Here is a 26,931-nt window from a genome sequence, read left to right as displayed (position 1 = left end):
ATTTTCTCTTCAGGCAGAATTATTACAGGTGGAATGGTTCAGATGATGACATGGATGAGACGATTTGAGTCTTAAACAAAGGGAAACAAGAACTCTATTACCAAAACAATTTTAAACATATTTAAGGATATTCAAGTAACAGTAACACAAAATATAACTCACTCAGATATGCATCTATCCAGTCAATGCATTTAAGGCTTAGTCCATTCTTCGGGCCGCATGCTCCCAGTCAAACAAAGGAAAAGAGGATGGGCTGGGCCTGATCCTTCCTCTTCAATGGTTGGGTGTGGCCTGATAGGTGAGGTGAGGTCCTGCCCCTCCCCAACCAGGAAGTGGAGTTTTTAACAATTAGTGATCCTTTGTATAAGAGCATTTTACCCAAACGAAACTGCATACACTAATATCTCACTTTTTGTAATTTATTTGAAAAATTGATCAGTATATCAGCCCTGGTTTGAAATAAACAGGTGGTACATCTGTTTTGAAAAGAGTAAGAACTAAAATTGAAGTAAATTTTAAAAAATCATGAACTAAACTCTCCATATTAAAATTACTTTTAATAGCTAGTGGTTCAAAACACTGGAGTGTTCCATTAAAATGTTCCTGATCCGTGTATTTCTTTATATTCCATAAATAGAGGGTATGCATGTGACGTCACCGCTAGCGGAAGTCACCGTGGTTTTGTCCACTGAGTGGCAGAAAGAGGGAGATGAGTAGTGGCTTTGGCTTGAATACTGCGAAAACTTTAGAACAATCTAAAAAATGGGGAAGAGCTGTTGTGCCACTGATTGCACAAATAGGTTTAAAAACCACTCGGAGCTATCGTTTTACTGGCGACCTAAAGCCAAAGACAGAAGAAGCAGATGGATCACTGCAATTCATAGAAATAACTGGAATCCAGGCAACGAAACCTGGATTTGTGGTTGCCATTTTGTGTCAGGTAACGTTAATTTATGCTGTGTTCTTGCACAAAATCATACCTAAATTACATATTGTTTTGGCTAACGTTACGTCTTAGTAAAGCTCTTAACGTTAGCATCTCTCATTTAGTTCTATATTTCATAACTGAAACGTTTTTGTCTTCAGTTGTGTGATTCTGAACCTTGTGCTCTACATAATTTGTAAACTATCTTAAACTGAGGCTAACCTAGTTTTCCAAATAAGGGGGTACTCTAGCACAAAGCTGTTGTAGCTGTGTTGTATCAAGTATTTGATGTGAACTCTACTTAAAAATCAAAAGTACCAGTAGATCATCCACTCACTTGGGTCAGTACTAAGGGTTCAACTCCAGTAAATCAGTAGTGAACTGTGAGCACTACTGCTGGGCCTTTACCTTGGCAATCACCACCAAGAAAATACGTCTTCACTGACAGAAAACCTCAAAAACAATAGTATGTTGAATTGAAAGCACTCATCAGCTGTAATCCTCTAATTAACGATGACGAGGATGTCAACAACTCTTTGTCTTTTGTTTGCGTTCAGCCTTTGCATTGTGGATTTTCCTGGCGTTGAAATCAGGTTCATATAAATGTCAGGATACGTGATTTCCAGCCACATATCAATGTTAGTAAACCACTTGTTGTTTGATAGCTTGTATGGATCCATGTCCAGTCCAATTGTCTTTAATTTCTTGTTATATTCCACATTTTTCCGGGTCTCGCTGTAGTTACTGCTATGCTCTACCATGTTGAGCTGGTTTATTTTTGCCACTCAGTCTGACTTAGAGGGGCGTGGCCCAGGGGGGAAGTGACGTATCTGCATTCCCTCTATAAATGCCTGTATCTGAATTTCAAACTACATGAGCTCAGCCTCATCCAATCAGTGAGCAGCAGAGTTTGCTGCAGCTGTTTCATTACACCATGGACTTAACGCAAGGGAGCGGAAGCAGTTCTGCAAAGCTCACGTGACATGTCCGCACGCTCTCTCATGTGTACAAGTCTGCTACTATTGGGAATAGTGATGGGACTTTTGGTTCTTTGAAGGGAGCCGTTCACTGGAAAGAGCCGTTCAAAAGACTGGCTCTTTTATTGTTTTTTTTGTATTATTTTGAAACGCCAATGTTTTAATGACTAAATAGGCTACATATGATGATTGACATTACATTTTAAAGGTGTTTAGTTGGCGCGGCAGTAAATATTATCTTACCATAAAAAAGAATAGTTAGTTAAAATGTGTGGGCTAAATGCGTGACATGAGAGGTGACATTAGGCTAATGGTGGAATTTGACAAAAAACATCACGGTACATTATGTGGACTAGTCTGTGGCCTAAAAATGAAGAAGAAAATAAAACATTTTCTTATGAAATAACATTTTTCTTTGGCTCATTACTCACAGGTGGTCACACACTCATTCTCAAACTTTTCACTGGTTTCGACTAGTCTTCCAGCTCCGCCTCCTCCAGTACACTCACCTCACGCTTCAAACTGTTGTTTTTTGCTAACTTCTTGCCATGAGACATGCACAAGCACTCTTTTTTTTCTGCTCAAACATTTTCCTCCTGCCCAATGCCTCCCCAGTGACGCTAAATTGACAGGCAATCGGACACTCCCTCCTTAAAAAAAAAAAAAAAAATAAAAATAAATGAATGGCTCTTTACAAAGACTCGGTTCCCATCGTTCATTTCAAAGAGCCATTCAAAAGATTCGATTCATTCGTGAATGTCACATCACTAGTTGGGAAGTGCTGACAACACTGTGCTGTGGAGGAATACGAGTGGGATAGTGCTGGTAAGCTAATTGTCATGTCGGCTTCCAGACATTGTCTGGATTTGTCTGTCTTTTTTGTTGTCTGTCACTTCCTGTTTTATTTTGTTAAGTTTCCCTCATGTGTCATGTCTGGTGTCTTTACTTCCCTTCCCTGATTGTTTCACCTGTGCTGATTACCTGACTCCACCCTGATGTGTTCCACCTGTGTCCAATTGTCTTCCCGCCCCTCTTGTGTATTAAACCCTGTGTCTTCCCCTGTCTAGTTGCCAGTTTGTGTTCTACAGTTGTGTGCTCACTTACCAGCATTTTGGATCCTGTCAGTCTGTCTGCCCGCCCGTTGTGACCTGTTTCGTCTTTTGACCACCGATTCTGCCCGTTCCTGTTCTGCCTGCTCGTCTATGACCTGGTTCGTTTACCCGACTCCGATTCTGCCTACTCCCTTTGATACCTCAGCCTCCACCGATTACCTGTGTTTTGACCCTGCACCTGGATTACTGACCGTGAGTTTTTGCCTGTCCCTCATGTACCGTTGCCTTATGATCTGCTTTCCCATGTATGACCTGGCCTGTTTTTTGACCTCCCTTTGTTTGTCCCTAGTCGGGGTTTCGTTAGGTTTTTCCTGGCTCGGCCATGCTGGTCGCCAGCTGAATCCACTCATGGCCCAGACGTCAAGCCCCGGACTCGGCGGCGTCACAGAGTTATTGATTATTCTGTATTGTGTTTTTCCCTTTGTTAAAGTGTTCAATAAACACACTCGACTTCACGTCTGTGTAGTGGTCTTGCTTTTGGGTTCAGCCTCTGTACTAGTCCCATTACACTTAGAATTTCCTTCAAAGTTTGAAATGCTTGACAGTGTGTATCTTCTGTTTATGATGTGTTTTTTCCCGTTTGGTTTCGCTAGCTTTCTTCACTGAACCGCTACCTGCCATCTGTGCAGTCAAACATGCTAGTGACATTGAGGTTTTTTTTTTTTTTCAGGTTACTCAGCAGCATTTTGTTGAGCTTCTGAGTTTGTCAGTGCTGTGAATGGGAGGTTATTTGGGGGGGGGGGGGATGAAACTATTAAAATGTTGGTGTCTGTTGAAGTTGCTGCCTTTCCGCAGCAAAAACTAGAGGGGGTGTTTTTTTTTTTTTTTTTTTTTTTTTTTTTTTTTTTTTTTAAATGTGTTGGCGCCACTTCAAGCAGACATTTTGGCAGGTACCTTAAGTTCAGGTGGTTTGATGATAACTTGGTCTGCTTAAAATGATTACCTGGCATTTTTTTTCAACAAAATACTGCATACTTTGAGGGGTTATGTCTTACATTGTAGAGTTCACAGGAATGAACCACATTGTATATTCAAATGTGTTGGCAGTGACTGCAGGCAGACATTTTGTACTTATGCAGCTTTTAAGACTCATTTTTATTGGGTTCACAACGTGCTTGCACCTTCTGTTACTGCTAGATCAGATGTTACAGATCTTAAGTGTACCATGTCATTGTGTAAACACCAACTTCACACAGTTAACCCACCATTGTTATGTGGTAAGTTCAGATTTTTCTTTTCTTCTTAGTTATAACTGCTGGTTATTAAATGTTTCCACACTTTGTACTGATGTCCACAGCAAGTTTCTTCTTCACAGAAGATAGGTGGTACACCGTGAAAACTAAATACAAACAGAAAATTAAACAGTTTTACTTAAATGCCACTCATACACAACACTGTAAACATAAATTAAAAGTTACTGTGTTCACCTGGATAACCAACATGAAAATAGGACGGGGTATAGTTTTCACTTCAGACCCGCCAGATCTGTCCTTTCCTCCCGCGTTGTCCTTTTGCTTCCGTGTTGAGGCCACATGACTGTACATGACCTTTGACCAGGACAAACTTACTTATTACAAATACTTATTTGACTTACAAAACAACTTAAATTACAACAAATCAGATATTTCAATAATGAAGTACAAAACAAAAATTAACCCAAAAAAATCTAAAATATAATAATCAGATTAATAAACTACTGTGTTGCCACAGAAACTTGACAACCTGAAACTCTGTCCATTACATTAGTCATTCTCTCTTGTATTAAACAAATTCATATTTTGTTTCAAATTCATGTTGCAGTGTTTTTTGTTATAAGATCTTGTGTGGCCTTAAAAAGCTGCAAGTTAATCTCTTAGCCTGTACACATTGATTTCTGTGTGGATTCTGTCCTTACAAATCTTAAAAGTTAGAAAAAGCATATACTTGTTTTTTCCTAAATGTTTCAAGAACAAAATCTCTTTTCATTTGGTGAAAATTGTGTCCTAATTTTGTTTTTTTTTCTTTGTAGGACGATCCTGCTTTTCCTCCAGACGGTTCATGCTGAGCGTGGATCGACAAATTGTACATGATAACATCCCTTCCTTCATTTCTGCCCTGTGCATGATGTTTGGGAGCTATTATTGCTTCAACATCCATTACCCATCGGCGCTGACATCAACCCTGGAGTTTCTGCAAAGGTGTGTCCTTTTGAATTGAACTGAATTGAAACATTAAGCTGTTGCAGTAGTAACTCCGAGGTTAGGGGACTAGTCATCTTACCTTTTCACTATTACAAGTTGCTTTAAATAATAGCTTGATAGCTTGGTTGTGAATGACGATATCTTTATATATATATTTTTTTATTAATACTAGTACTTTTCTTAATACTACTGTTTTATGTCTTTCTTCTCTTTCCTAAGGTGTTTCTTCTCCATCAACCCAGAGAGGGGCACTAAAGTTGAGAAGACATCCACATCCCGTCTTCACGTGAACCCGCGAGTCCTTACCTTAATTCAGGAACTTTCAGATCATGAGTGGTGTGATGTCTGAACATGGACTAAAATAAACTGTGATCCACAGTTCGAATGTTTGCTTATTTATTTTTTATCATTACAGAGTTTCTATGCTGTGATTCCTTTTGTTTTTCATTTGTAATATGATGTTGAAGGGCTTATTTGAACATATTGGTAAACTTATTCCAATGAGAAAATGCTCTAATATTAATAGAGGGTTAAATGTTTTAGTTGTACATTAAACATTTGTTTTAGAAGGGAAGTCTTTTCTCTAGTTTTTCATATGCCCTCTATGGTTTTGTTACATTTTTTTTCACATTTCTGTCAAAAGTCAAACCTCTGTTACAAGGCAGTGCCATTAAATTACATTGTCAAAGATGTTCAATCTGTAAGGAAGCAAATTGTATTTTTCACTGTGCACAGAACGATTATACTCTGTGCGAATGAAGTACATATCATATATATTTAAATATATGTATTTTGAGTGAGGACATTTAGTTCACTGTATTAATAAATATTTGGAAAGATAAGATGGTTTTTGGCTCTTTTTTTTTCATCTCAACTGTCTACTATAACTATGTTTTTAATAGTTCTACTCCATGCTGCAGTTTAATTAATAGTTGTAAGATAGAAGTGGCCAATCTGCATGTAATGTATATAGTTATTTTCACTGAGCAATTGTGGTGATGAAAATTACTTTACAGTTTTATATTTTACATTTGAGTTTGATACTGGATAAAATTCATTGAACAGGAATGTATGTATTTCTAAAGTATCATTAATACACTTCAGAGGAAATTTTGAAAAAGAAATATTAAGTTTGCAGGAAAATTCAGTTAAATGACAGTCTCATACTGAAGTTTTTACAGCAAAACAATGTTGAGTATTTTTCAGTCAAGTTGAAAGGGATTTTGTGTAAAATATACAACAACTGAATGTTCATATTACTGAAAGAAATACTTTGATAACAGTATTATCATGCTAATTCAACAGAAAATGGCTACAAGATTTACAGGTTTAAGATGTAGTTTTTTTTGGTTTTTTTTTTGTAAATTACAACAGTTTTTGACTGGACAATTTACAGTTTATCTTGTAAAGCTGTTTACATTTCTACTGTATTTTTAACAGATTGTACTGACAACCAGTATAATCCTGTAAAAACAACAGGATTTTTTTAATAGTGTACCTATAAAAAAAAAAAAAAAAAAAAAAGATGAATGATCTGGGTTAAGTTAAGTTTTAATTCCTGTTTGAAAGAATCCACATTTAACATAAAAAAGATAAAGTAATTTAGCCTATATTTGTTAGCCTAGACTATTGATGAACACTTTCCTTTTTCTCACCAGGTGAAGTATTCAAATACAAATGCTCCATTCCTTTGTCTAAAGTGGTTTATATTAACAGGTCCTTTTCTAACTGCAGTGTTTTCTTTCTTTTGTTTCACAGCTGAGTGATAAATTGCACTTGTTTGAACAAACTAGCTAGTTAACATATAGAGTGGTGAACTTCTTATTTATGCCTGTAGCTGCATTATTTCTACTTTTATCCTCACAGCTTGTCTTTTTTTTATTATTTGGGTTGTCTTCTGTCACTACTTGACTCAGTTTTTCACTGCGACACAGTCAGTCTGTAGCTAAAGGCAGATGTGGGGTTAAATAAAGTTAACACTTGTGGTGAGCGGACTAATCCAATAATATCCATATCAACATAGATATTGACACTGATCGATACCAGTGTAATGAGATTGATATGTTAACTGATACTTTCAGTTTCTCTGCTGCTGCTGCTGCTGCAGTTTCATTGCTGAGGTCTGTCAGTGTCTTTGTGTGTAAGTGCCAGGTACAACCAAACCCCTTATTGGGCAAGTGACCAGTTATGGTAATTTCCGCACACATTACGAGACAGTGACAGCAACAGTCACAGTGAGGACAGTGAGTCAACAATCTGAGGTCCAATGTGGTCTACAGGGTCTGTAAGGTCCACCTCTGCATGAACAGTGAGTGGACCTGCTTTGTTAGGTACCATGAAGTAATGGTACTAATGTAAGGAATGATGTTCGAAGGGATAATGTGGATGTGGACAGGGGTCTGGATTAGCATTTATGTTGGTCTAATGTTCTAAAAGTGATGTTTTAATGTTCTAAAATACATGTTCCTTTCACCTTACATGTGTTTTTCTTGTATTTTCTATATATACTTCTTAGACTTTTTTTTTGTCACTTACAAACAAGGAACCAAATATGGTAACTTGATTGACCTTGCTTTTCTACATGACAATAAAAAATTAGAACAATTTCACAAAAGGAATACAGTGTTGTTATGTCCTCCAATAACATACGAAGGTTAAACTTTTGTATTTTTGTATATGAATGCCCTATAAAGGGTTAACAGTTTATGTTAAAGCCAGGCAGGGGCACCAGTAGGGACCCTGTGGTACGGTGGCCCTGAAATGCAAACCACACAAGCAAAACAGAAAATACAAATGCATTTGTGTTTTCTCTTTTGCGTTCGTATTTCTCTTTTGCATTTATATTTCTCTGCATTCATGTTTTGCACTTTAGGGCCACCATACTGAACTCTAAACCAGGGCTATCAAACACTCAGCCCACGGGCCAAATCCAGCCCAACAAAGGTTCCAATCCAGCCCGTGGGATGAAAGTGAAAAAAATTACACTGAAGACATTAACAGTCAAGGATGTCAAAATCATTCAAGTTCAGGTTCTACATAAAGACCAATGTGATCTCAAATAAAAGAATTGCATAATAACCTATAAATAATGACAACTACAAAAAAAAGTTTCTGAAAACAATAAATAAATAAATAAATAAAATTAGACTATCAAAATATTTACATGAACAAACTATCCTTTCACAATAGAATACAAATAAATACATAAACAAAAGTAAATATGAACAACATGAAATGTGCAATTTTAACAATATTCTACCTGTTACTAAATGTTTTGTGTATTTTTAGATTAGACTGTGATCTGTAAATTATGTTAATAATGTGCTGAGACAATTTATTGTAGAAAATGTTCTTATTTTAGGTCCAAACTCCAAAATTTTAATAATATAATGTTTCTTACCAATGTTTGGGTAACATTGTGTGTAATGTAGAACTGCAACCGATTAATCGACTCAAAGTGATCCAAAAAAATCATTCAATCACAATGCTCCTGAATCACAGCTTTGTTTCCTTCATTTCTCTGCTGTTAAACATTGGTTCCACTGTTGTGTTTCACACGGACGCTTATTGTGACGCACAAAAAAGTTTCATTTCAGGAAAAACTGCAATGGAATATTTCCCTTCAATCAATTTGACTTGATTAATCGAATCGTGAATTTTTACATTCACTTCAAGCACCTCATTGATTAATCGGTTGCAGCTCTAGTGTAATGCACATGTGTAAATGATAAGTTGAGGCATAATATTGTTAAAATTGCATTCATTTTTAAAAATGAAATTTCATTATTTTTTCCAGGTTATTCACATCTTTTTTGTGCAATGAAAATATTTTCATAATTTAATAGGTTTTTTACACTAAAACAAGGAGAAAACTTGGAGTTGTCATTATTTACAGGTTCTTATGTTATTGTTTTACTGGTCTGGCAACATCAGGATTTAGGAGAACTCTTAGCACTCAGAACTCTCAGGAAACTAAATGACTATACATTCTCTGCCTAACCCAAGAGGTTTCCATAGGGTTTATCTAAACAAGGAGCAGAATGTTTTATCTCATAAAGGAAGACTTGATCCTTTAGTTTATCATAAATGAAACTATTAACTAAAGCTGTCAGACAAATGTAGTAAAGTAGAAGTATAAAGGTGCATGGGATTGAATATGACTTTTGTCTCAGTTACTGGAAAAACATTCATATCCATGTGAAAACTCAATGACTGACATAATTTTGAATTTATTGTTAATTTGATCATTTTATTTGGAAAATTTCACACACACAAAAGTAAATATGCCAAAACATGCCCAAATTTTAAAGTCTTTATAACTGAATTTGAAAAATATCTGAAATCAGTGGAATTTATCTTTAACAAGAAAAGCACAAGCACTCTGACAATTTATAAAGAATTCTTTAAAATGGACTGAATTTATTCTCTGATTTTTTTTGTTTGTTTTTCCTTAGATCTTTATATTATTATTATTATTATTATTATTATTATTATTATTATTATTATTTGTCTTTTCTTCTTTGTGTCTGTAAGCCTGTGCATTATGTTAATTTATTTGTTTTTCCTTTTGACATCTTGATCAAAATTTCTCAATATTTTGTATACACATATATTTTCAATAGTTTATTTATTTATTTATTTAAAAGTACTAATTTCCGCACTGCTTTACTTCCCCCTGGTGGAGTAATGATGTAACGGTACATCACTGAACTTGACTTTTGGAAATTTGAACACATTCGATGTTTGCTTCTTTTCTTTTCTTTTCTTTTCTTTTCTTTTCTTTTCTTTTCTTTTCTTTTCTTTTCTTTTCTTTTCTTTCACATTAGCTATTTAAATTAAAAACACTGATCAATGAAGTCCATTTGCAGGGAAGTGTCAGACATTGGTACAATAGAGTTCTTTCTTCGTCATTTTACTTGTTGGTTTTTGTTGTTTACATATAGATTTTTTTTTTAAATATACTTTTTGCAGCTACTATTTCAGTTGGCTGTGGAATAAATGACAAGTTCAAATAATTATTTGGATTTATTTATTTATCAAATCGAAGGGAAAAAATAATGGATTTGTCGATTACAAAAATAATAGCTGCATCTCTAAGTCTTTATTGTTGGATGGAACTGTATGTCAGATAACCATAAAAAAAAAGCGTTGCTTGGGGCTTTTATTGTGAAGGAGGCTGACCGGAAACGTTACTTTTGTCGCTGGTGTAGAGAAACACACGTGAACTTTTTGTGTCGGCTCAGGATCAGTGTGGACGGTAGTGGTCGGAGGTGTGTGTTCATGGTAGTCAGAGGTAGTCAGCTGGGATGTGTGTGTGTTGATAAGAGCGGGTTTGTAGCTGCTGTCAGCGGAAACCCAGCTGAACTTTGACCCCTGGATCTGCGGAATCCCAGCTGAACTTTGACCCCTGGATCTGCGGAAACCCAGCTGAACTTTGACCCCTGGACCTGTGGACTCAAACCTCCGCAGCTTTTCCTCCTGAGTCTGTGTCCGTGTCTGTGTCTTTGTGTCTGCTGGTGTTTGCAGACATGAAGAGGAGGCTTCTGCTGGTGTCCAACTCCACCCTGCACGGCAGTGGGTACCTGGACCACTGTCAGCAGCAGATCGCACAGTTCTTCGGAAAGTAAGTGCATTTATCCAGGATCAGACCTGACAGGAAGCAGCAGGAAGTGGATTGAACTTTAGTGAAAACATCCTGGAAAAACTTAATATTAACACAATCCACTGGTGTATTCAGTAAAAGTATCAAATCATAGTGTTGCAGAGAAACAGACAGTGCTCACAGACAGAAATTGCATCAAAATATACCGCATTCTGGTAATAAAGAAATCATTTGATAGTCAACTATAACTCTTAATTATTTTATTTTTACTTCATGCTTCTTACCTACTCCATATTCTATGTCTGCACCAAACCACTGAATCACATTCCTAATAATGTGAACCCTGTTCACTTGCATGGCAAAAAACATAATTCTAATTCTGATAAAGATGAAAATAATGCCTTTTTTTGTTGTAGTGTAATTTCTTTGCTTTTGCTCTTAATGATATGAAGCAGCAAAATAAGTAAATGCTTCAGTAATTTGTAAAACTATAAATGTGACTGATTGAATGAACAGTATTTTACGTGCAAATTTGGGTTGAATTACATTGAATTAATGGGAAAAACAACACCAGAAGGATTTTAACAGTGGTGGGCTGTCAGGGCCTGCAAGGCCTTCTCTGCTGGCCTAAAAAAATATCTGAATCACAGACTGTTGTCAATTATATTTTATCCATGAATACTTATTAAATAATTCCAAATGGTCTGTCTGCGTCCTTTCATAGCTTTTCCCCTGGTTGTGCTGCTTCCACACATGTATTTTCATATTAAAGCATTTAACTAATCACATTTCAGCCATCATTTGTTGTCAGGCAGGGTGGAGGCCTTCACAATCAGTTCTGCTAGCCCTCTAAGCAAAGCATCAGTCTCGGTGACGCTGTCGCTTCAACCGATCAGATTTTGAGTTGGTGACACCAGGGCCTTCTAGCAGGCGTACATAACATCAGTGTATGCGCACCCTTTAATTGGATAGTCAGAGAGCGTGCCAGCCAAAGCTAGGAAACTGTATCTGTAGTGAGCTGCACGAACAGAAATATAGTTGTGTTGGTTTGATAGCTGTTTAGTCAAAACACAACGGCTGAAGGAGGAGAAGAAATGGATTTGGATGTAGATTTATTGTTAAAGCCGTTTTCAAAACAGACTTTTCCAGAAAAGCCTGACATAGTTAAGAAAGGTCGGACAATTCCGAAGCTAGTAGAGCCGGTGTGGGAAAAAATACGGACCTTGTAAAATTTGGACCTTTTTGGAATTTGCGCATGCGCGAGCGCAGCCTTACCGGATGTCAGGTTCAGCGACCCCTAACCCCTAACCCTAACCCCTAACCCCTAACCCTAACCCAAAAGCGCACAATTCTACTCGCAAGGTACTTATTTCATAAGCCTCGCTGAACCTGACATCCGGTAAGGCTGCGCTCGCGCATGCGCAAATTCCAAATAGGTCCATATTTTACAAGGTCCGTATTTTATGCCACACCGGTCACAACCAGGAAAAGGATTTGTCCATCACTTTCACTCCACTAACTACGACCGGTACCCCCGATACCCACATGGATAATCTGTACAACAGAGTAGTTGAATTCTTTTTGAGGAAAGAAAGGAGGATGTATTTTGTGTACAAATAAGAAATTTTGGTGAGTAAAATGTTGCTATTTTCCTAAATAATGTTGCAAGTTAATGAGGTTATTATTGACGCTTCTTTAAGCCTTAGTCACAAAGCTTCGTACGAACGATGGGTTCGTACGAATCTCCCGGTTCGTATGAGTTCTGGAGTTCGTAGACATTCGTGGAGGCAGCAGTAGTTTCTTACGGCTGTCTTACAAAGTCGGTACTGCAGCTGTTCAAAACGCAGGAACATCTTGAGCCCGGAGTGAGAAAATGACATGAATTTTGAGTCGTACTAACACAGTATACAGTTGTCACGGTCTTCCTAAGGATACCTTGAGACCTTCCTACGTCAGACCTACGGCCACTTCATGAATTAATTTGTCAGAAGTTCAATGCATGTCACCCCTATGTGAAACTCATGGCGCTCGCAAGACGATGGTTTGAAGATCTTACGCTGTTTCAGTCCGACAGCAGCGGAAGAAGAGGGACATCCTAAAGCGCTTAATAAAAAAACATAACTTAATGTAGTTTAATGCCCCAGAACAGTGATCAATCAGCACCAAAGTTCGTGTGAACATCTGTACTCATGTCCACTTTCACCTCTGAAAAAGAAAAAAAAAAGTCTTAACATCTTAAAGTCTTCCTCTTCTCCTATCTGTTGTATTGTAGTTGAAAAAACAAGTCCTGAAAATGGTCTCCACTCAAGTCACTTTCCACTTACGCTGAGGGCATGTTGTGTATATATGTTTTCTTAAACGCAATATGTACAAATATGCATGTGGACGCTACGTCATCAATACTGGAAGTAAACAGATACGCCGCCGTATTGGAAGTCAAGAGTGGAGACAACAGAGAGACAGACTGTGTGTTTAGCAGCTGCATTATCAGTGATTAGATATTTTACATAACATAATATTTATAGTAGAAATACATTTTAAAAAAAAAAACTGGGTAAAAAAATCTGTAAAATTAAACAGTAAGGTGCAACAATAAACTGTAATGTGCAAAGTAAAATGTAATTTTCCAGTGGGATGAAATGACTGTGTTTTCAGAGGCTGCTTAGGTTTAATGTGAGACTAAACTGACAGTGCTGTCAAGGCCTGTTTGACTGGGCTGATGGATATTCTTCTGTATTTCAGAGATGTGAAGAGGGTGCTGTTCGTCCCTTATGCTCTCCATGACAGAGACGCCTACACCAAGACCGCCAGGAACAAGTTTAAAACTCTGGGTGTGTGTCTCCAATGGAACCACAGACATGACTGCAGTCAACAAGATGTTCTTCTTGTTATTTAAAGGGGTCATATTTTGCTAAACCCACTTTTATTAGTCTTTGGTACATTTAGTTGTTTATTTGGGGACCCTAAAAGTTCAAAAAGTTTGAATTTGAACCCTCCAGGTGCTGCAAAGCTATCTTTATATTCATTTCGGCAAAAATTGAGTGGATTTCTACAACCTGTTTTAATTCCTTCTGAATTTATTACATTTATAACCCTATGTCACCAAACATATCATGAGTTTTGAAGCTCTCTACATGATCAGTGTGTTTTTTGTTTTTTTTTTTTTTTTTTAAAAACCTGGTTTATACAATTAGACACATGCAATACATGGATAATCCACCAGGGGGGAGGAATTCATTCACCAGAGGCCTTTCCTGTGACAGTACAAGACTGTCATTAATGAGGCAGAAGGAAGGAAGGAAGGCGGCAGAACTTTGTCAACTTGTTAGACAATTTATTAGACATGTTTGTGTTATATTGTTTTTGTTTGTTCAAAAATAATAATATTTGAACATTGAGACCTGATGTATCAAATATGATACAAAATTGAAACTCATACATAGAAACTGATATTTGTTAAAAAAAAATTTTTTAAAAATTGGTTGTTCAGAAGGACCAATAAAGGTTCCAGTTTCAAAGAACTGGAATTTTCTGTCAGTGATTTAATGGTTCAGGCTTTACAGGGATAACTAGTTACGTCACGACATTTGTACATATAAGGTCAAGACTTCTGACAAACATTTCTCAGAGTACACCATAACTGTTTGTCAGCAGCAGTGGTTGTAGTCCATACTGAAAATATGTCCAAACTTCAAGCTGATTACCTAAAATGTTCAGCTCTTGGTTGTATTAATAAACACAAGTGGCTGAACAGGACAGAAAGCATGGTCAACAACCTGGAGGGGGTGGGGTCATGTGCATTTAAAGGGCCAGTGCTCAAAATGACCTTTCTGGTGTCATTACTCAGAAATAGTGGAGTTGAATTAATGAAGAACTCAGACCCAAGCATAGCATTTACAGTTTATGTAGACCACAGGGAAATCTTTTAAAATGCATAATTCCATTTAAAAAAGCAAAATATCAGTCCTTTAACTCATAGTGAGAATATGGACAGATATTTACTGGGACATGTTTGGGATAAAAGAAGCTTTTCCATGATGTTCTGTGTGGTTTGTAGGTTATGAGGTCGATGGCATCCATGAAGCGGCCGACCCGGTTGAAGCCGTCCGGAAAGCTGAGGGAATTTTTATTGGTGAGGAACATGATGAAAACTGTAAACCTCCATCCCCATACCATAGTCCTGCCTTCCTCTTTTCCCAGTTTCTTTGACTCTTTACACTCTTTTTTCTTCTTTCATTTAATTTTCACTCCTTCTTTTGTTAATTGTCCTGTAAATTCCCTTCTGACATCAGCGTTTCCATTTAGTCTGCTTTAATTGGTTATTGGGGTGGCCGAGGCCCAGCGGGTCATCCAGTAACCAAAGAGTTGGTGGTTCGAATCCCGCTCTGTCCTAGTCATGTGCTGTTGTGTCCTTGGGCAAGACACTTCACCCAACTTTCCTCCAGTGTCACCAATGCAATGCAATGTAAAACGCTTTTGGTGCTTGAAAAGCACTATAGAAATCTAATCCATTGTTATTATTCATGATCTGTGTCACATTAAAGCAGGGATGTTAAACATGTGACCCGTGGGTCAAATCCAACCCACTAGATGATTTGCAAAGTGTTAAAATTGAAGATATTAACAGTTAAGGGTGCTGAACTGGTGTTAGTTCAGGGGTCACATGCAGACCAATGTGATCTCAAGTAAAATAAGAGCATAATAACCTATAGATAAAGACAACTACAAATTTTCTTCTTGGTTTAATGTGAAAAAAATAATGCGTTCTGAAAATATTTACATTTACAAACTATCCTTTAACAATAAAATGTGAATAACTTGAAATGTTTAAAGAAAATTAAGTGGAATTTTAACAATATTCTGCCTGTTACTAAATGTTTTGTGCCTCTGTAGATCTGATCCATGTATAAATGATAAGTTGAAGCATAATACTGATAAAATTGCACTTATTTTTCTTAAGAAATAAAAGTTTTTTTCAGGTTATTCACATCTTTTTTTTGTTTGGATGCTTTGTAAATGTAAATATTTTAATAATTTTACGTTCTTTTTTTGCACTAAAACAAAGAGAAAAAAAAGGAGTTATTATTTATAGGTTATTCTGTTATTATTTTACTGGTCTGGTCCACTTGAGATCAAATTGGGCTGAATGTGGAACCTGAAAGAAAATGAGTTTGACACCCCTGCTTTAACCCTGTCATGCATAGTGGTCACTACAGTGGACAGCTATTCAAAGTTGTTCTCTTGTATATTCATGGATTTTGTTGTTTACTTGCATATCAACCAACACAGTGGACGCTTATGCATCATCCCATACATTGACATTCATACCATTACTGTTGTTGATCCATCTGATCTGCAGTAACATATGTGAGTGTAAATCAATTGCTAATGGTTATTAGACTGTAATTAACAGGGTTGTTTTTTAACATTTTTTTGGGCATGTATGAGTAATAACTAGAGACCCAGAAAAGGAAAAGTTTTGGCTTTTTTACATTTAGTAATTGTCTTGATTGGAAACAGCATGATGCAACAGTTTTTTCAGATAGATTTTTTTTAAATTATGGAATGTCCTTTGCAGTGGACAGCATTTTTTATTTTTTTTTTAACCCTTTCATGCATAGTGGTCACGTCAGTGGACAGCTATTCTACAGCTGTTCTCTTGTAAATTCATGGGTTTTGTTGTTTTAGTTCCATATCAGCCAACACAGTGAACACTTACGCGTCATCCCATACACTATAATTTATACAATTACTGTAACTTTGCCGTTCTTGATAAACCTGATCTGCAGTAACATGTTTTAGTGTAAATCAGTTGCTAAAGGTAATTAGACTGTAATTAACAGTTTTCTTAAACAGAAAGGTTTTTTTTTTTTTTTTTTGCATATTATCTTCATTAAGTGAGTAATAACTACTGCTAAAGTATGCTAAAATGTGAGAAAACATCCGATTAGCTGCATTAAAAATGTTTTTATTTCATAGTTTTCATGCAGTATATCACTTTCTGACGATGGGTTTTAAATACATGTTTCTTTGCTTCAAAAATTAAACACATGGTGTCCAGCTGAGTGGATATTTTTGTAACTCCATGAGAAATGGGTTCATAAAAAAATTTCAATGTCACTGGTTTTTTCATGTCTAAAGAGGAATAAAAACACTCAGGAAAAAATCTTGACTAACGTTCTTATAATTCACGCATGAAAGGGTTAATAAAGCTGTAAAACTCTTGTCCCCTACAGAGGACAAAAATGCATTACTGGGTCTCAGGAAGATATAGAATGTTAAAATGTGAGAACAGATTAACAGCATTAAAAAAGGTATTTCATAGTTTTCACACAGTATGTCAGTAAATGCATGGTGTCCAGCATTGTGTAACCCCATGAAAAATAGGTTCATAAAAAAAAAAAAAAAAGATCACATTGCTTTTTTCATGCCTAAAGAGGAATAAAAACACTCAGGAAAAAAATCTTGATTAAGGTTCTCATAATTCATGCATGAAAGGGTTAAAGGACCGTCTGTCTTGTAGGTGGAGGTAACACCTTTCGGCTGCTGAAGAGTCTCTATGACAACAAGGTGGTGTCAGAGATCAGGAAGAGGGTTCTTGAGGTGACACACACACACACACACACACACACACACACACACACACACACTGTTCATCTAGTGGACACTCCTCACACTCTTCCGTCTTCATTCCTACCTCCCTTTGGTTCTCTTCGTCCTCCAGGATGGTGTCCCCTACATGGGCTCTAGTGCCGGCACTAACGTGGCCACCATCAGCATCAGCACCACCAACGACATGCCCATCGTCTACCCTCCCACCTTTGGTGCCATTGGCCTCGTTCCCTTTAACATCAACCCCCACTACCTGGACCCAGACCCCAACAGCCGCCACATGGGGGTGAGTCAACATGAGAAACAAAGAGGAAAATGTATTATTATGACTGAAAACTAACAAAATAATAGAAATCATTAGCCTCATAGCATAATTACACTATATGGACAAAAGTATGTGGACACGTTGAATTCAGGTGTTTCTTTTCTAACAGGGGTCTGGGATACAAAACAATAACGACAAATGTCATAATATAGTTTTATATTGGGATAAATGTCATGTCATTGGTTAGTTTGGTTTAAATTGTTATCTTTGCTTCCAAAATGCGTCAGAAATGGTTTATACTTAACTTCTGTCAACATTGATTTTGTTTTGTTCTTTTTTATCCATGACTATGATTTTAAATGTTGTACCTCTAAATTTTAAAAATATTTTTCATGTTCTGACTGTGAATAATGTTTCTCTACCACAACTAACCATCTATGTTCTTCACATCTCATTTGGGAAGAAAAACCTCCCATTAAATTTTAAGGAAATATTGATGTTTATAAACTATATGGACAAAAATATTGGGACACGTCATGTCTACAGCTGTAAGATGTCCTGTTCATGATGATTTGACATAAACATCAATATTAATAATCAATATGATATTTATCCCCAATATTAAACTATATTATGACATTTGTCTTTATTGTTTTGTATCCCAGACCCCTGATAGAAAAGAAACACCTGAATTCAACATGTCCCAATACTTTTGTCCATATAGTGTATGACTTAGGCAATTATGCTATGAGGCTAATGATATGTAGCTTAAAATTGAAAAGCAAGGCTGTAGAAATAATTTACCAATAAATGACCAAATAAAACTGCAGCATAATTTAATGTCTTTAGTTTCATCTTTGTGAAAAAGAACATAAAACTGGCATTGGTACGTATCATTAGTCTCATAGCATAAATGCCTAAGTCATATTTTTGGCCAAATTGTGATATCTGCATAAAATGAACCATCAGTGTTAGGAGAGTAAAGTTATGTAGATATCACAATTTGGCCAAAAATTAAGTAAATAATAAATAACAACATGCTATGAGCTATGCTATCCCTGTGAACTCCTATTTTTAGGAGGGATCTCTTGACTTTTTGTTTATGTTAAAACAGGAACAGTTGTCATTTTCACTCCAATAATTATTCATTTTAGGCCTTTTATCTTCTGAGGTCCTGTGTCGAGTACTGACTGTCGGACAATAAACGCTGTCGTGCATTAGTTAGTACTGAGTCACATGACAGGAGTGGCATAAAAACAGTCTCCCATCGTTCAGAACCAACAGGATAAAAAAAGCTGATAATGCATTGCTCAGATTTTACAACACATGACAGTTCAATGTGCTTCTCAGATAAGATAGTGATAAAACAGCCTTTGTCCTGTCGACTGATGGAGGACAGTGTTGTACCTTCATGTACTTTTGTTTGCACTGGTTAATTGAAGAGTTCCTTATCAACCTCAAACTTTATCAGTAAGCTATCAGCGCAGTTATTACTCAGCTTGGGTCAGATTAAAGTTCATCATGTGATTTTTTTTATATGTAGCTTCCTTGGGAGAACGTCTACAAATTCTGTTCACATTTTTGAGAAATTTTGATTTTGAAATTAGTTTTATGAATTTTGGAAATACAGTCTACTCTCGTTAAACCGCCCGCCGTTGTACCGCCATTTTCGCTCACCGCCGACCAAAACCATTGCACAAAAATCCCCAATGGATTATTCCATTAGCTACCGCCATTTCCGCCTATCGCCATCCGCCAGCCCAGTTCCATGCACAAACAACACTTATACCATTGATTTCCCGACCGTTATACCGCCAGCGTGATTGCCATCGAGTACACATAAATTTTAACAATGCACTGAAACAAACGCGCCAGACGCTGATCGCGACGAGCTACGAGTAGGTCTACGGGACGGCCACCGTTCATTTATCGCAGAACACTCAGTAGGTCAGGATGTCGGGAAGAGGACGTGGGATTAAACCACAGCCTCAAGATGATGGGGTGTCATTTCCCGACACGGTATAATAATGCTTAAAATGTTTCCCCACTTTAAATGATCCCTTACAACATAACAGAATCAAGATTTATTTAGAAACGCAATTAGAACGGGTTAACGGAGGCAGCATAGACATCATATAGTAAAGACATGCACATTATGGACGCAACCCGTTGTAACGCCATTTTTGCTATACCGCCAATTTGGCCGTGAACGGAAGTTGGTGGTATAACGAGAGTAGACTGTATTAAACATTTTCCTTTTCTTATAGTGGGCCGTATTTTGATGACTTATAACATGGAAATGGTTACAAATATCAATATAGTTACTATTGAGCACTGGTAGGAAGTCGTATATGGACTTTGATTTGGGTCCGTGAACTTTGACCTTCAATGACCTTGAAAAGTCAAACTCATGGTCACCAGTGTCTACATTCCAACAATCTTCTCTGAAACTACTGATTGGATTAATTTAAAATTTTATTTGCAGTTTCCTTGGGACAATGTCTACAAAAGCCTGTTCACAGACTGTGTTTTATGAATTTTTGAAATGTAAAAAAATTTCTTTTACTCATAATGGGCCATATTTTGAAAACTTATAACATGTAAATAGTTACAGATATCAATATAGTTTTTATTGAGCACTGATAGGAAGTCATATATGAACTTTCATTTAATTAGTCGAGTTCTCCCCCAGTGAAAGTTCCACCCACTTCTACTGGGAGACTGATCTCCTGCATCCAGACCACAGGACTCTAACATAGCAGCAGAACCTGACAACCTCACAAATTCAACTTGTTATTGATTCTTGATAGAACATGTCGGTGAGATACAGGGACACTGGTCCTGTTTTTATTACTCAGCTTAGGTTAGGTAGAAGTCCATCATGTGATTAAAAATGAAAGTTAGTTTTACACAAATCCACAGATGCTGATAACAATTTTCAGCCTGTTCTGGATCTGTTGATTTCACAGAATTCTCACTAAAGAGGAAGAAGTTTAGCATTAGACATCATTTGACAGGGGACATTTTCTAGTTTGTGTGTTTGATACGTGGCTGAAACACAATCTAAACTACATCAGCAGGTTAACTACCAGAGGGTTCACAGATGTTCATATTCCCCTGTTTGTGGCAAAATGTTCAGGCCCACGTATGTTTTTTTTTAATGTGTTTTTTATGTCAGCATCACATGGTCCTATGAGAGTTCAGAATTATGCAAACTGTTCATCTGTGGAAGTAGGAAGAACTGCAGTAGTTGACAAAAAAGTAGTTCTGTCAGCAAACCAACGTGGGTCCTGAGTTTGTGGGTTTTTGTCTGAAAGTGGTGGTGTGTTCTTTAAATCACTGAATATGTGAATATCACTGGGTTACTGAGTTGAACTTGTAGTTGTCATAGATTCTATTTTTCCAAATAACCTCTGGAATAAGAGTGAAGATACACAAGACCATCCTGAAATCACTAGTAGTTCACAAAGCAGATACAGTCACACAAGTGGTCCCAGGCACAACAAGCCCCGCCCCTCGCATAGGTATTGTAGCTTATTTTGGCATCGATCCAGCTGATATCATCGTGTCTGTGTGTGATGATGTCAGCATATCAGTTGCCTCTATATATGTGCCAAGTTTGACATAAATTGAAACAAAGTTGATGTTTTTTATAGACATTTGAAATTTCGCCCATTATAAGTAAATGGGAGGAAAAAAAAGATTTAAAAAATTCATAAAAAATTTGAACTTTGACCTACTTTTCTGAAACTGTAACCACATCTATTCTGGGTCACTGACAGTCTACAAGCCCGAATTGGTATGAATTCAACCAATAGTTTTGCTGCTACAGTGTTAACAAAGAAATAAACAAACCAAACCAGAAACAATACCCCATGCCAACCCTTCGGGGGGGCGGGGTAATTATTATTTTTAACTAAAACCGAGTAATAGTAGCTGACACACAGAAGTGATAGATTCTGTTGGTGTTTGAATTGGCTTAAGAGTCTGGTTTAGATCAGCTCTAAATGTACAGTGTCATAAGATAACTCTTGTTATGATGTGGATGTGTATGTGAATAAACTTTGATTGATTGATGCGTAACATGCAACGTTCATTCCTAACCTTTATTTAAAGTTGGAGATATATTGAGGAAGCAACTTCATTTACAATATAGCTTAGACAAAACACAGAACAGTTGAATAATATGTAATAATAATAATAATAAGAAGAAGAAAAAGCATAATTTCATAATGCTGTGAATACACTAAGAGAAATAAGTTATAAATCAATCACTTAAAACACACTTTTGTGGCAGTTCCCAAATAAATTCCTCTCTCTAACCTTTCTTAATTGATTTATCACTATTTATTATATTATACTCTGTATTTTGCATTTTTTCAGAGAAAATCTGGTATTTTCCTATATTTAATTTACTGATCATGTAGATGTTCATAAAAGTTCATCTTAAAGTTGAGGGTTATTATATCAGAAACAGAGGAAACAGAGAAAATATATCAATAACTGAATGTAAACCAAGTGTGTCCATCCACTGTCCACTGGTGAATCATTGTTGTAGAAGATGACAGTGTTTCCACGTTCACTACGGAGCCTCTGAACGTCCAAATGGGTTGTATCTGATGACCATGAAAAGATGACAAACTTTTAATTATTTATATGTATTGATAGGATTAGTGGATCAACAGGTATTACACAGTTTAGATCAGTAGATGCTTTTGGTCAGTAGTGGCTGTTCCAGGTCTGAGGGTTAAACTTACTTGTACTGGAGCTCCCCCTTGTGGTAATAAACACACACGACAAATGAAAGGGATAAATGTAAACCCATCAGTCCTGAAGGTGTTCAGTTGGATGGAGGTGTGGTGTCTGTGACCCCCTGAGCCTTATGGGTACAGGGTACAGACCACAGTCACCTGTCTGTATGTACAGGACCTTTATGTGTCCTCTGACAATAATGACATGACAGATGATTGACAGCTGTAATGTTACTGTGTTACTGTAGGAGACCAGAGAGCAGAGGATCACCCAGTACCACGAAGAAACGGACACAAATGTTCTGGTGAGAGAGTTTTCTTATTACTTATTATTATTATTATTACTTACACTAACATTACTTATGACTTGCATATTGTTGCTATGACCACTGTTACTATTATCACTTTATTATAATTATTATTTATGTTATTATAAAACTATATACGTATATACACATATTGTGCATATTTTTTTATCACTATTATATATTATAACATAATTAAATATTGTTCTTCTCTTAATATTATCATTATTACTCATTTGTTATTTATTTCTACTAGTACCTCTAATGTACAATTGCATGTTTTTCATGACTGTTTTTATAGTTATTATTAGCATTTTCTTTTCTTTTTGTTTTGTAATTACCTCCGCCAAGGAGGCTATGTTTTTGCCAGTGTTGGTTTGTCTGTCTGTCTGTGTGTGTGCAAGATAACTCAAAAAGTTATGGACAGATTTGGATGAAAACTTCAGGAAATGTTGACACTGGCACAAGGAACAAATGGTTAAATTTTGGTGGTGATCGGCGGGGGGGTGGGGGGGTTGGGGTGGGCTTGGGGCAGTGATCTGCCTTGGCAGAGGTCAATGCTCTCCAAGTGCTTTCCCAGTTCATATATGTGTACATTCACTGTTGTGTGACTGGAACTTTAATTTCCCTTGGGATCAATAAAGTTATGTCTGATCTAATCTAAAAATATACTGTAGATCAACTTACAAACTCTTTTATTATCTATTGTGTATTTCCTGTTTTTGTGCCACAGAAAGAAAGATGGAAACAAAAATGGCACATTTAATATTAAAATGTTTTTTTCAGACAACAGCCCCCCCCCCCCCCCTTCTGTCTTCTCAGTCTGTCTCCTATCTGCTCATCTCAGTCAGTCAAATAGAACACTAACCAACCCAAACTAGTTCTCCTCCATGAGTCTCCTTAACTTACAGTTTACAAAACTGATGAAAAACATCTGAACACATTCATGATAGAATGTGTCAAATAATTTTATGGTCTGGTGATGAATTTAGGGTCTGAGAGAAGGATGCATGCTGCTGGTGGAGGGAAACAAAGCCACATTATTGGGAAGCACCAAGGCCAGACTCTTCACCAGGTAACACACACACACACACACACACACAAAGTCTGCACGTATGCATATATGTATATATATATTTTTTTTAATTATTTCAAAAGCAAATAAATAGACAAATCTGTGGAAATTATTACAAAATGAAAAGTAGATATTGAAGTTTTTTTGCCTCATTTAATCCACCTTTATATGGACACCATAAGTGACACGAAGCACATCCAGACGGTACTGGGTTTCTGTCCATGTTCATCAGTGACATCAGTGATCTTTTACTTTAGGTCAGGGGTGTCAAACTCATTTGAGTTCAGGGGCCACATACAGACTAATATGATCTAAAGTGGGCCGGACCAGGAAAATAATATAAATAATAGGATCAGAACTGATAAATAATGTCGATACCGAAGTTTTCTCTATGTTTTTGAGAGAAAAAAGTCAAATTCCGTAATGAAAATGTTTACAGCTATGAACTGTATTTGAACAGAACATGAGCAAATATGAACAACCTGAAAATTCCTAAGAAAAATAAGTGCAATTTTAGCAATATTATGCCTTAGTTTATCATTTAAACAACTTATAGATCACAGTCGATCTACAAATACAACATTTAGCAACAGGCAGAATATTGTTACAATTCTACATACTTCTATTAAGATATTTCAGGTTGTTAATATTTTTTTAGGTTATTCACATTTTTTGTAAAAGGTGGGTCTGTAAATGTAACTGTGTTGTGTAATGTTACATTGTTTTCCTCTAAAACGAAGACAAAAATGTGCAGTTTTCATTATTTATAAGTTATTATGATAGTAATTTACTGGTCTGATCCACTTTAGATTAAATTGACCAAAAATGAGTTTAACATCCTTGATTGTTCACATCTTCAGTGTCATTTTTGTATTTCACAAATTCATCCCATGGGCCGGATTGGACCCTTTGGCGGGCCGGATTTGGCCCCCAGGCCGCATGTTTGACACCTGTGCTTTAGGTCGTTGATGTCCCGTATCTTTGTTCGATGCATGATATCTTTAGCATAACCCCATAGACAGTAATCTAGGACTTTGAACGAGGTGTCCAGGGAACTGGACCATCCCTTCCAGTCTGGAAATGTTTGATTTAGAGCCCACCAACATGCAGACCCCAAAGCGGTGGTGCACCGTCTACCTGGACAATGATGGTTGGTTGAAGGTCATCCAGTTGTGGTGACACAGTTTCAGTCAACAGGTTGTGTTAAACATTTGCAGTATTTACTTCCCTTCCCAGACACCTGACTCACTTCTCAAAACTATTTTGGACATAAATCCACATTCCAAAGGGACAATTGGTAAAATATACACTGTGATCAATTCCTCTAATTTGGAACCCTTGGCATGTGTTCAAAGAAAATGGGACAAAGAATTGGCCACAGTTTTCTGAAGATGTATGTCAATCTGTACTTCACAACATTCACTCATCCTCAATCTGTTTAAGACACAGAGTAATTCAATTCAAAGTGGTTCACAGACTGCACTGGTCTAAAGCAGGGGTGTCAAACATGCGGCCCGGGGGCCAAAATGCGGCTCGTCACAGGGTCCAGTTCGGCCCTGGGATGTTTTTGCCAAGTGCAAAAATTCCACAGTCTTGAACTGAATTAAGCAAAAAAAATTTAGCTTGAATTAAGGAAAAAATCTTGAATTAAGCCAAAAAAAAAAAAATCTTCAATTAAGTTAAAAAAAAAAAAAAAAAATTGAATTAAGCCAAAAAAATCTCAAATTTAGCAAAAAATCTTGAATTAAGCCAAAAAAAAAAAATCTTCAATTAAGTTAAAAAAAAATCTTCAATTAAGCAAAAAAAAAAATCAATTAAGTAAAAAAAATCTTGAATTAAGTAAATTAAAAAAAATCTTCAATTAAGTAAAAAAATCTACAATCAAGCCAAAAAAAATATATCAAATTTAGCAAAAAATCTTGAATTAAGCAAAAAAAAAAATCTTCAATTAAGTACAAAAAATCTTGAATTAAGCAAAAAAAAAAAAAAAAAAATCTTCAATTAAGTAAAAAAATCTACAATTAAGCCCAAAAAAATTTAGAATTAACAACTTAATTTTTTTTCCTTTGTTTTAGTGCAAAAAATAACATTAAATTATGGAAATATTTACATTTCCAAACTATCCTGTAACACTAAAATGTGAATAACCTGAACAAATATGAACAACCTGCAATGTCTAAACAAAATTAAGCACAATTTTAACAATTTTTCTGCCTGTTCCTCAGTGTTTAATGTCTTTGTAGATCTGATCCATAATGCACATGAAGAAATGAGAAGTGGAGGCAGAATATTGTTAAAATTGCACTAAATTTTCGTACGTTTTTTAATTTAAATTTTAGTTTTTTAGGGTTTTTTTTTTTTTACTTTTTAGGTAGTTTATAAAAGTAAGTATTTTCATAATTTAATGGGTTTTTTTTTTACACTAAAACAAAGACAAAAATCCAGAGGAGTCTTATTAATACGAGTCTGTGACTAATATCTGTCTTCCTTATTTATTTATTTACTATTGTCAATTATTTATTTATTTTTTAATTTTATTTTTGGTGCAACAGGGTGGGAATGTTTGGGGTTTGGGTTAAAAAACAAAAAACAATGACTGTAGTATACTTTTCTGTGACTAGATATGTAATAAAAACACTTTGAACAAAAAAATATTTGCAGGAATTGATCTGTCGTTGAAGAAAAATGGACCAATGTTTGGATTAAACGTGATTAAAAACTTTGATAACCCCTGAGTACATAGATCAAATCTGATTAACATATCTCATCAACTGCTTTTATACATTTTTTTAAATTGTAAAGACACTTTGTGGACACCCTGTTGCGGTTTTTGAGCAGAGTCATGTTTGAGGCTGCTCTAAAACCACTGTAAACTGCAGCCTGTGGGTCTGGATCACCTGATCAAACACATTTACCACCGCGTCCTTGTTTGTTCTTGTGTTTGTGCTGCAGAGGAAAGACCTGTGTGGAGTACGACCCCGGCAGTGACCTCAGCTTCCTGCTGACAGACGCACACTGACCAGTCAGAGAGAAGAAATAGACCACGGTCATCGTCACAGATATCAGAGTCCGACCCTTTATGGACACAACACTGTTCAGGATGACAACAGAATAAATATTTTTAAGA

At 36.3% G+C, this 26,931-nt stretch overlaps 1 protein-coding gene across 1 annotated transcript; it reads left to right on the top strand.

Annotated features, from left to right (window-relative positions):
- The first annotated feature begins 10,565 nt into the window (after positions 1 to 10,565).
- Positions 10,566 to 26,931, top strand: LOC115413064 (alpha-aspartyl dipeptidase). The gene is made up of 8 exons (XM_030125820.1): positions 10,566 to 10,817; positions 13,539 to 13,627; positions 14,854 to 14,928; positions 17,320 to 17,399; positions 17,521 to 17,694; positions 22,673 to 22,729; positions 23,722 to 23,804; positions 26,757 to 26,931. Exons 1-8 carry the CDS (start codon positions 10,723 to 10,725, stop codon positions 26,821 to 26,823), a joined length of 720 nt encoding a protein of 239 aa, XP_029981680.1. The 5' UTR covers positions 10,566 to 10,722; the 3' UTR covers positions 26,824 to 26,931.

The sequence above is a fragment of the Sphaeramia orbicularis genome, chromosome 21 (genome assembly GCF_902148855.1).
Source record: "Sphaeramia orbicularis chromosome 21, fSphaOr1.1, whole genome shotgun sequence".
Lineage (NCBI taxonomy): Eukaryota > Metazoa > Chordata > Actinopteri > Kurtiformes > Apogonidae > Sphaeramia > Sphaeramia orbicularis.
Note: the sequence above shows the minus strand (reverse complement) of the source record. Positions and strands in the feature narration are given on the sequence as shown.

What these genes read in the sequence shown, in the direction of transcription:
- LOC115413064 (XM_030125820.1), top strand. Translation starts at nt 10,723, where the DNA reads ATGAAGAGGAGGCTTCTGCTGGTGTCCAACTCCACCCTGCACGGCAGT. An exon ending in AGCTGAGGGAATTTTTATTG is followed by an intron (nt 14,929 to 17,319) that starts GTGAGGAACATG and finishes TCTGTCTTGTAG; the next exon opens with GTGGAGGTAACACCTTTCGG. An exon ending in CCAACAGCCGCCACATGGGG is followed by an intron (nt 17,695 to 22,672) that starts GTGAGTCAACAT and finishes GTGTTACTGTAG; the next exon opens with GAGACCAGAGAGCAGAGGAT.